Raw genomic sequence first — 10,583 nt, forward strand, 5'->3', positions numbered from 1 at the left:
ATCATAGCAGCCGGGCCCTTCACACTTGCAGGCGCGTACTGTATACAGCTGTATTTTGGCACTGTTCACACTCAAGCGATTCACCCATTTACGCCAGGCTAAGAATACATGTTTAGAGTGACAGAGCTCAACAGATGCACAGCCGTAATCATGATGCGTGTTCAGAAAATCATTTGCATTTTAAGTTCTGTGTTGCACAAAGAGAACATTCTCAATATGAATGTCACTGCGGGCTTCTGCTGCTGGCTTTGGGGATGTTTAATGTTCCCCTGTTTTGTAATCTTATAGAAAGCCAAATTGTGCTCATCTGTTGGATTGTATACTTTGAGTTGGGATTAAATACTTTCTCTTATTTCTGGATCTGGCAAGACACGACACATTCAATGTAGATGGTGCAGAAACATAAATAAAGACTGTAATCAGGAAATATACTTTTATGGGTGGGTTTCATTATCAATTTAATTTATTTCTGGCAAACATGACACAATCCACTGCCAAACCTAGAGAATGTGATTGTTGTTCTGTCCCACAAGGTCAGAAGTGGGTAGAGGAGCCAAAATATTTACTCAAGAAAGAGTGACGTTACTTTGAAATAATGATATTATAATATGATTTTACACTACCTTGATACATTGGACTAACTAACTTTTGTATAATGTAATGTGCTCTGTAACAATCTGGAATAACTTGTACCTATGGGTTAGATACACAGTAGAATAAATTGTATTAGTACTTTGTAGGTACATAATAGGACATGAGACCCTTAGGGTTAGGGCTTAAGGTTAAGGTAAGAGTTCTGTCTTATTACATTATGTAACTACAAACTACATACATATTATTCCATTGTGTATCTAACCTATATTACACATTGTTACAGAGCATGTTACATTGATACATTGTACTTAAATTTAGTTAAGTACAATGAATCAAGGGCACTGTCAAATAGTGTTACCAAAATGATTAATAATAAATAAGTACAGGTAAAAAGTAGTGACCCAAAGAAAAAGTAAAGGTAAAAAAGTAGTTGGAGGAAATGCTACTTGAGTACTATGAACACTGAGTAACTGTTTCAGTGTAAAAGTCTGACTTACCTGACTCTCTAATTATGATCATTTTATTAGAGCATCTTACAAACCAATACATGTTTTCATATGTACATTATGTTTCATACATTTGAATGAAATCATAAATACATGGGAAACATAATCAAACTTATTCTCTTGCTCGAATGGGACGAGAGCAGGATAAAGTAGCTCTTATGAGAAACAAAACTTGTAAAAAACTACAGGTACATTTACTCACCATAACTTTTATTTTTAATTCAAGTAAGAGTAAAGATACTTCATTATTACCCAAGGTGACGGTGGTGCAGTTGGTAGAGCCGGTCGTCTCGTGACTGGAAGGTCGTGGGGTTCGAATCCCAACTCCCGCAAATTCACACTGTCTTTGTGTCCTTGGGCAAGACACATCACCCACCTTGCCTCGAGTGTCTGCGCACATTGCTGTATGAATGAGAGTGTGAATGGGTGACTGGCTTCCTTGCTGTAAAGTGCTTTGGGCCTGATAAAGGTAGAAAAGCGCTATATAAGTTGAGTCCAATTTACCAACAAAGTACAGTTTAATCAAAAAGTTACTCAACACTTGAGTAAATGTAACTGAGTATTACCCGCCTCTGCATAAAGTATGTAGTAGTAAATATATTGTATGCAGTGTTCAGAGCACCTCAGTTCAGACAGCCAAAAATATAACAGGAATTCACCTGTATCTTTCTGTTTAAAAACATGATGTGTTCACCGTACTGAGTCTATTTCTGATACAGAAAATGGAGCTTGTTTATTTAAAGACCAAAGTTAGTCGCGTGAAGAAACTAAATAGCCTCCAATGGCTGATTTTATGGGAGTGAGGCAATTTGCTCTGGAAATGTAGCAAAAGCATTTGTACTCCAGATGTGATTGGAAGCTGAGGCAATGTAATGAAGTGTACCCGCGACTTCGTAACAATTGTCAGCCATATCCAGGTCTCTGGTGAAACTTAAACTTTTGGATGTCATTTTCTTGATGAAAACTCAAAATCAATTTCAAGCCTGAGCTTAAAGAAAACTGTGGGAGCCATTACAATGAGGCTGAGGATACGAGGAGCAACTAAAATCTGAACGCACATTGGGAGTTAATTACTTGTGAAAAGTGTTGACAGTGCGTGACTGAGAATAAACTTCAAAACACAGTTAGACAGTAAGCAAAAATATAAACAAATCATTGTGCAACTCTAATCTACTTTCTGTGCAGCACTGTGCTTGCCAGAGCAAATCTGCTTCCTACAGAAAGTGTTGATTAGAATATGAATTAGTCGCACAGCTTTCAGTGATGGATGCCCTTCCCAATGCAATCCATTTATCCTCATTTATCCAAGCTTGGGAGTGGTGCTATTGTATTGTGCATTTCATAAAGGTATTAGATGAACCCTGAAAATGATTTGGCATTCATGCAAGAGAAGCTCAAATGCATTTAATAATAAAAACACATCTTAATATAGAACTATGAGTCCAAATGCCTGGAAATGCCACTTGTAACTGATAGTGTAAATACAACATAGAACAGCACTTGCCCTGTAGTATTATTCCCTTTTTGAAAACCACCCCCGGGAGAAGTTATGCAGTGATTATGTTCAGGAACAGAAACCATTTATAGCATCTGCGCATTACACAATAGGAGGCACCAACTCTGCATTTACATATCAATACTTTGCACCACGCATTAGTGATCTAAACTGCAACACATAAAGGTAAAATGCTTTATTGTTTGCTGGAAAGAAAAAGAAAGAAAAAAAAAAGTGTTAGGCAGTTGCAAGACTGTCAAATGAAGGATTGAAGTATATAGAAACTGGAGCACCCAGAGAAAAAAGACCATGCCAGGAATTAAACCTGAGGCATATTTACTGTGAAGCAAGAGTGCTATACTTTCATTGTATTCTAATTATAAAGTGGTTCAAGCTTTGCACCAAAATGAATGGAATTGCATCAGGATAGACATCCAACTAAGTCCAACACAACTAATGAAAAATGTATTGGGTCTAAATAATACTTTAAAATTGCTCAGAATTAACATATTCAAAGTGTACTTTTGAGGTTTAAGTATAATGTTTCCCCATCAAGCGCATTGTTTACCCCTAACCTTATTGTTTCTTGTACTATACAGCAGAAATGAATCTGTATTTCCTGGATCTTGTTGCATTATATAGAACCTGGAGGTGTACTCTGCACAATCATTGGCGGTTTGTATTCACCCCAAAAAAGAAACCTCAGAGATCTGCCATCCATCTTTTTATTTATTTATTTGTTTTTTAAATAGCTTAATATACGTGGACATCATATTAAGTCATAAAACATGAACTATCAATACTTGAGCCAGTTATAAGCTCCAACTAATAGGTCCACTTAAAGGTCAGACATACACAACCTGTTCCTCTCTATTGGCCCCATGGTCCCGTATGGGGGAATCTGTTTAGACCCTCTGCACAGTTTGGCTGCCTCTGCTCCGTAACCACATTAACTATCTGTACTCCTGTGTTTCTATAGCAACAGTTCCCACTCATATCTTCAGAACGCGGCGGAGAGGAGAAGAGCGATGGACATACCTTAGCGTGGCCATTAAATGACCACGTATGGGGTTAATCCATGACCAATAATTGCGTTTGTTTTCTCTATTGATTTACTTTTTACAGGACCAATGATGTTGCTGATCAATAACTGAGCGAGCTGGAGGAGCTGAGGTGTGTTTATGTCACATAGGTCTAATTGCTTTTTTTTCTGATTTGGTCTATGGGGAGCTGTGCATGTTTTTCCACAGTTCCTTCCGCATAGAATTGTTTTTGCGTCTGCAAGTGCACAATAGTAAAGACTTGGAAAAGGCTTGGAAAATTGGTACATATGGTTGAGATGATGGTGGCACAGGAAGTTCAGCAGTCTTTGTTCTGACCAATATGTGGTTGTTGTGGCTCATGTATATATATATATATATATATATATATATATGGTAGAGCGGGTCGTCTCGTGATCGGAAGGTCGGGGGTTCGAATCCCACCTCCTGGAAGTGTACACAGTTGTTGTGTCCTTGGGCAAGACACTTCACCAACATTGCCCCCAGTGTCTGCGTACATTGGTGTATGAATGAGAGTATGAATGGGTGAGTGGATCCTTGCTGTAAAGCGCTTTGAGTGCCTAATGTAGGTGGAAAAGCGCTATATAAGTTGAGACCATTTACCATTTACCATTTATAGATCAGCCTTGTGAGCGCTGTTTATCTGTTAAACATGCACTGTGGTACTTTAGCTTGTGACACAAACAGCTCTGAACACCCATAGAGATGCCTACCTGCTTGTGTCTCTACCATTCATCATTGATAGCACAGCATAAAATTGTCTGTGAGCGGCTGAAACTCTTTGACAACAAACTCATATCTTTAATGAGATCCTGATTTACCGCAGAGTTCGGTTTTGCCCTTCACTTTGCCGTCTCGGCGGTAGCTCTCAGGTGGAGAGAGGCACTCTTGATATTTGATTTTGACTGAACACAAACACGCAGCTCCTGGGACAAGCTCTGAGAGGCTTCGGTCCTGAACCTGTTACAGCCTGGCTCTGATCCAGCTTTGTGAACAGTGGTTGTAGATCGGCTTGGTCACGTTTACAGGAGAAAGGACACTTGTGTCTTTTGCAGTTTTTGAGGGAGGAGGTGCATCAGTGTTTCAGTGCAGCACAATTCCCATCCAATCCATTTTCTAAGCACATATACATATACAAGCAAAAAGTTACATTTTAAGTATTTTAATGCATGTTTGAGTGATCCTGTACACGTCCTACGTACACCCACTTCTTATTGTTCTTCTAATGTGTTTTTTTGTGTCTTATGAAGAGCTCTGTGATTGTATCTGTGAATATAAATAATGTGATATAAATAATAATAACAATGCCTTACACTTGTAATGCGCTTTACTTAAAACTAACAAACAAACTGGAGAAAGTAATTAAAAAAGAACAGAAAATGTGCTACATTTGAAGATAATCATTGATAGATCTTGCAAGAAGGAACATTGTGCAATAGAAAATATCTGCAGATGGGTCTGCGGGCGCTGCACTTTGGCTGCCCTGTGCTTCTGACCTTCAAGGCCACATGGAGGTCAAATACAAATTTCCTTCTGGGATAATAAAGTAAACCTTAACCCAGTCTCCACAGTAGATCACGAACTTTGGCATAGCCCCAGGAGGTCTTGAATTCATAACTTGTGACTGAAAGTAAATGTCACTTCCCGGGGTTATTTTCCCTGTCTCTCAAATAAGTTTTAATTAGCTTTTAGGCAAATTTTAAAAGACCTCTGGACTGAAAATAGTGAGTTCCATTAGACTTCACTAAATATGGTCCAGACACTAAATTCTAAGATAAATAGTTGTAATTGTCATTAAAGGCTCTACCTGATTTTCTATGAAATGCTGTGTTCCCTTCCTAACACATTTCTGAGTCTTATAAGCATGTTTTGCAACTTTGAGGATCACGTTTCAGGGTCACTGTCACAACAATGTCACCAGCTAGTTTGTGAGCAAAATAAATGAGGATAAAGCTTTATAATTAGATGCATGGTGCCTTTTCACAAATATCTACTTGCATAATTCACTGGAAGAGGAAAACATAGATTTTAGAAAGGACCATGCCACGACGGAAGGTGTGATCAAAGAATTTATTAACAGTGAGTAATCATGGCTGGCTGGGTGGATGTGGGCTCCATAACGGGCGTGTACCCAGCTCTTTCGGACCCCCCCCCAAACCATTTTGAATTAGCTTGATGGGTATCTGGGTAATTAGAGGTGTGGTTAGGTGATGACAGGATTGGTCGAGTGGCAAGGATGTGTTGGTTGAGGCGTGGTCCTGCTCCTGAACCTAGTCAATAAAATATTAACTCCATCTGTTTACACTAGTAGATCGCCTTTCTTCCAGACTGAGAAACATGTTTGGTGACCACTGCCTTAACCTAACATGAAACTTAGTCAATTCTAATGATTTTCTGCAGCACAAAGTCAGGACGAGCTGCCAGCAGATGAGCTGAAGCAGAAAAATGATGGGTCACTAACACTTACTCGCTCTCTCCGTGTCTTACAGGTGTTGATGAGTGAATACGACGATGTGATGGAACGGCTCACAGACAACACAGGCCATTCTGCAGCACACTGAAGCCACAGCAGCCATATTCAAACCTTGACAGGTACCAGTGGATTACTTTAGAAGAGCGTAATAGATTTTCAAGGCTGTGATGCATTTAATGATTTAGCACTCTGAGCGCTGCCAAAGTCTATTATCTTCAGGGGAGCATTTAAGTGAAAATTTGCTTTTTAATCCACGGGAGCATGTTTTATGTATAAGTACCAAATATATTTCCCTTAATGGAGAGGTGATGTAGAATTATAACATATGTGGATGATTTAAATATCCCAATTTCTTGAATAATTAAATAAAGACACATTTTATCTATTGGCTATTTATATATACACTACCGCTCAAGTTTGGGGTCACTTTAAATGTCCTTATTTTTTTTAAGACAAACGCTGATTTTGTTTCAATTAGGATAACATAACATTAATCATAAATACAGTCTAGACATTGTTAATGTTGTGAATGCCTATTCTAGCTGGAAATGGGTGATTTTTAATGGAATACATTCAAAGTTCTAGTAACCATCGCTCCAGTGTTCTAATGGTGCATTGTGTTAGCTGATCGTGTTAGAGGGTAATTCATAATTAGAAAACCATCAGAGACAAGGTTATACATTTCAAAGCATTTCTTCTTTCTGCTTGTTGCAATCGTGTGCAAAAAACGAGGCCTGCAGTGCAAATTAGTGAAAAATCTCAAATGTGATAAAAGCGGACGTAAGCTGTCAGTGTGCTGGTTTTCTCTACTTCTTTCTACAGTTACAGTCACAAAACAAAGGTCACAAGGAATTACGTTCATGCATACAGCTCTACACATGTGCATCGGAACCTGTGGGACAATCTCTGACTTGTAATAATAACTTTCCTTTTTTTAATGTGGTCATCCTTTTCAGCACTTGGTCTGGATACACTTTCTTATTCCGCTCTCTAGTCTGTTACTGAATGGTCAACTTGAAAGTATAGATCACTATGCTGGTTTAGCACAGTAAGGCTGATTTGGTCCTTGTTTTTTAGTCACAAAGAAAATGAGTCCTCTATTTTTTCTGCTTTGTTGTTGAGCCCATTTTTGGCCAAATAGTTTACTTTGTGATACAAGCACCAAATTCAGAATACATGTGCCCATGAGGAACAGGCCACCCTTTTTACATACAAAAATATGTTCTTACCTGAGCTTAGACGAGTTGATGCGTACCTGGTCTTTGTGTGTTCCCATGGAAGAGCTTGGTCGCTTTTGACTTCAGCCTGTTTGGAGCTATAGGAATAGGCCAAATGCTAGCAACATCTTTGGTCTTTTTGCGTGAATGAGGGCACACAGTTCTTCCATACTGTGATATGTTCTTACCTGAGCTTAGACGAGTTGATGCGTACCTGTCTGGTCTTTGTGCGTGCCTGTGGAAGAGTGTGGTAGCTTCCAACTTCATCCCTGTTTGGAACTATAGGAATACATTGGGAGAGGCCAAATGCTAACAACATTTTTGGTCGTTTTGCGTGATTGAGGGCAAAGAAGGAAAGAACATATCTCAGAATGTAAAAATGATGGCCTGTTCCTTTTAGGAAAAGCTCATTAGCTATCAACAAAATTCTATATACAGTATATAGTCACAAATTTGCAATAGTTTTGTCAAAGATACCTTAACAGTAAAAATTCTGCCTGTCACACTCCTGATAATGATATCTTTCTTTTCCAATAAGGATAATAATTATTGAGTCAGGTGTTTTCAAATATTGTAAAACAAATTTACATTTCAGTTTTGATCATATTGAAAAAAAAAAAAAAAAAAACTGTAATACTGTACTGTATTTGTTTTGCAGAATGGATTTTGCCAACTGGACCGAAGAAGGAGTTTTCTCCACTAGCACCAGTGAAAATGAAACACTGCCAACCCCAGCCCCCCCCACCAGTAAGATCCTGCTGACCATCACCCTGTCCATCTTGGCCATCCTGACTACCTTCTTCAACTGCCTGGTCATCACTGCTATCGGGGTCACTCGCAAGCTCCACCACCCTGCCAACTACCTCATCTGCTCCTTAGCCGTGACCGACCTGTTTGTGGCTGTTCTGGTGATGCCCTTCAGCATCATGTACATCCAAAAGGAGCGCTGGGTCATGGGCCAGGCGGTCTGCACCATTTGGCTAAGTGTGGACATCACCTGCTGCACGTGCTCGATCCTCCACCTTGCAGCGATTGCCATAGACCGATACAGGGCCATTACGGATGCGGTGGAGTATTCTCGCAAGCGCACCGGGGCAAGAGCGGGGGCTATGGTGGCAGTCGTCTGGCTGCTGTCCATTTTGATATCGCTTCCGCCCATTTTGTGGCGCTACTACAGTCCGGACATAGAGCACGAGGACCAGTGCATAATCACGCATCACCACATCACATTTACACTGTATACAACATTTGGAGCTTTCTACATACCACTGCTACTGATACTAATCCTGTACTACAAGATCTACCGGGCTGCCCAGACGCTGTACATGCGAAGGGAAGCAAGTAGGGCAAGTCGTCACTCATGCATGACCAATGGAACCATGATACCTTCAACTTACCCAGCTGGAGAAGGGGGTGGAGAGGCGGGAGCTAAGAGTCCAGAGCCAATAAGCCCAGCGGAAAAGTCCACCTCTGAACCATCGACAGAAGAGCCGCCAAAAGTGAGAGTTTCGGTCAAGACATCCCATTTTAAATCCCGCCGTCTCGAGTCACGAAGCGAGTCCAGGAACGAGTCTAAGCGGAGTCAGTTGTCCCAGGGACCAAGGATCTCGGGCGCGAGGGAGCGTAAGGCCGCGTCCACACTCGGATTGATAATTGGGGCTTTTGTGATTTGCTGGTTGCCGTTCTTCGTCAAGGAGGTGATCGTCAACACGTGCGGCTCGTGCAGCACTTCAATGGAGATGGCGGACTTTTTGACGTGGTTGGGTTACATCAATTCTCTGATCAATCCGCTCATCTACACCATCTTTAATGAGGACTTCAAAAAGGCTTTCCAAAGACTTGTTAGGTGCAGCCATTATCTCTGATGGCCACAATTATGCATGGTCATACCCGATACAATTTTCCTCGAGAAAGGCCACTCACAAGGACGGACTAATGACAAAATGGACAGGTTGAAAGAGTGCGAACTCATCTTTTGGAGAGGCTTGTCACACATTTCTAGACACTTGAAGAGCCCAAATGGCATCAGGCAATCGACACAAGCCAGTCCAACTCCTCCTATGAATAGCATAGCCTGATCTCCTTGATGTTAATTGCTGTGTGTTGTTGCACAGTGACATGTCCGTTTTTAGAAAATGGGGCCACGGCTGACCTTTTTAGAGGTCTGCCTTCTGAGCATTAGCCATCAGCCCCACTTAAGGTCTTGAAATAGCTAAAACCAATATGACTGTTCCATCAAACGACTCTGGTTTTATGTGGTTCACGCTGCTGAAATCCATGACATCTGTAAAATACACCACAGAAAGATGTGACACGCAGGTGCGATATTTCAAATGACAGTCCTCCTGAGGGTTAATAGAGATACATTTCAGCACAGACCATTTCGTTTGCATTCTACCACAGTACACTCAAAATTTTGTTGGAAATGCAGATAATAGATCCTTTGACTCAGATGATTTTAGAAATCTGGCTCCACAAATAAAATCCCCTGTTTGGACATGTACAACACACACATGCATTAAGGAAGCAATGCCGTTTTTTGGATTATGATCGAGAGCTTTGCTTTGAAAATCTCTGTAATAAAATGTAATGGTTAATGGTCTCAATTTATATACCGCTTTTCCACCTATATTAGGTACTCAATGCACTCTGCACTACTGCAAAGTATACACGACAAAAATTTCCAGCAATTTAAATGGCTAGGAAAAGCCCAATTGACAAGAAATGTTTTTAAAAGAATTGCCACAAGCCCTGGACCGTCAAGCCCTGGATCATGACATGCTTTCATTTAACAGCTTTTAAAGACTGGTTAAGATATTATAAAACAAGTTTATATACATACAAGTTATTTTGAACAACATGTTTTATTTTGGTGATACAAAATACTAAAGCTAATATATAATTATTTATCCATTAACCATTCTCACACCTCCTCCACAACAGCATTGGGGCATTGACTGAGAGAGAGCCACCAGTGAAGAGTTCCTCATTACAACACTCCTACTCATGTACTTGGAATAGAACTACTATTTCTTTACTGCCTCCAAGAGGGCACATAAATGTTGATGAAAACATCGTGGCTGAGTCAACTGTGAGGGTGTATCTCTACAGTGAGATAAAGAGTGCCATTTATACTGTGTACATCTTTGACAGATATGACCAGTATTTGTACAACTGTTGTTTTTGTCTTTCTGCTGTTCAACTAATAATAATAATAAAAATTTAAAAAAAGATTCA

The 10,583-nt window shown here is 40.1% G+C and overlaps 1 protein-coding gene across 1 annotated transcript in view; it reads left to right on the plus strand.

The window, feature by feature from the left end:
* htr1fa (5-hydroxytryptamine (serotonin) receptor 1Fa) overlaps window positions 1-9,770 on the plus strand; it is a 36,606-nt gene extending 26,836 nt beyond the window's left edge. Inside the window, exons 2-3 of the mRNA XM_079563460.1 lie at window positions 6,146-6,248; window positions 8,005-9,770. Coding sequence (XP_079419586.1) covers window positions 8,006-9,211 — 1,206 coding nt within the window. The 5' untranslated portion in view covers window positions 6,146-6,248; window position 8,005 and the 3' untranslated portion in view covers window positions 9,212-9,770. The remainder of the gene's footprint in view (window positions 1-6,145; window positions 6,249-8,004) is intronic.
* Window positions 9,771-10,583: the final 813 nt, after the last annotated feature.

Source organism: Gobius niger, assembly GCF_951799975.1.
Source record: "Gobius niger genome assembly, chromosome: 9".
NCBI classification, from domain to species: domain Eukaryota; kingdom Metazoa; phylum Chordata; class Actinopteri; order Gobiiformes; family Gobiidae; genus Gobius; species Gobius niger.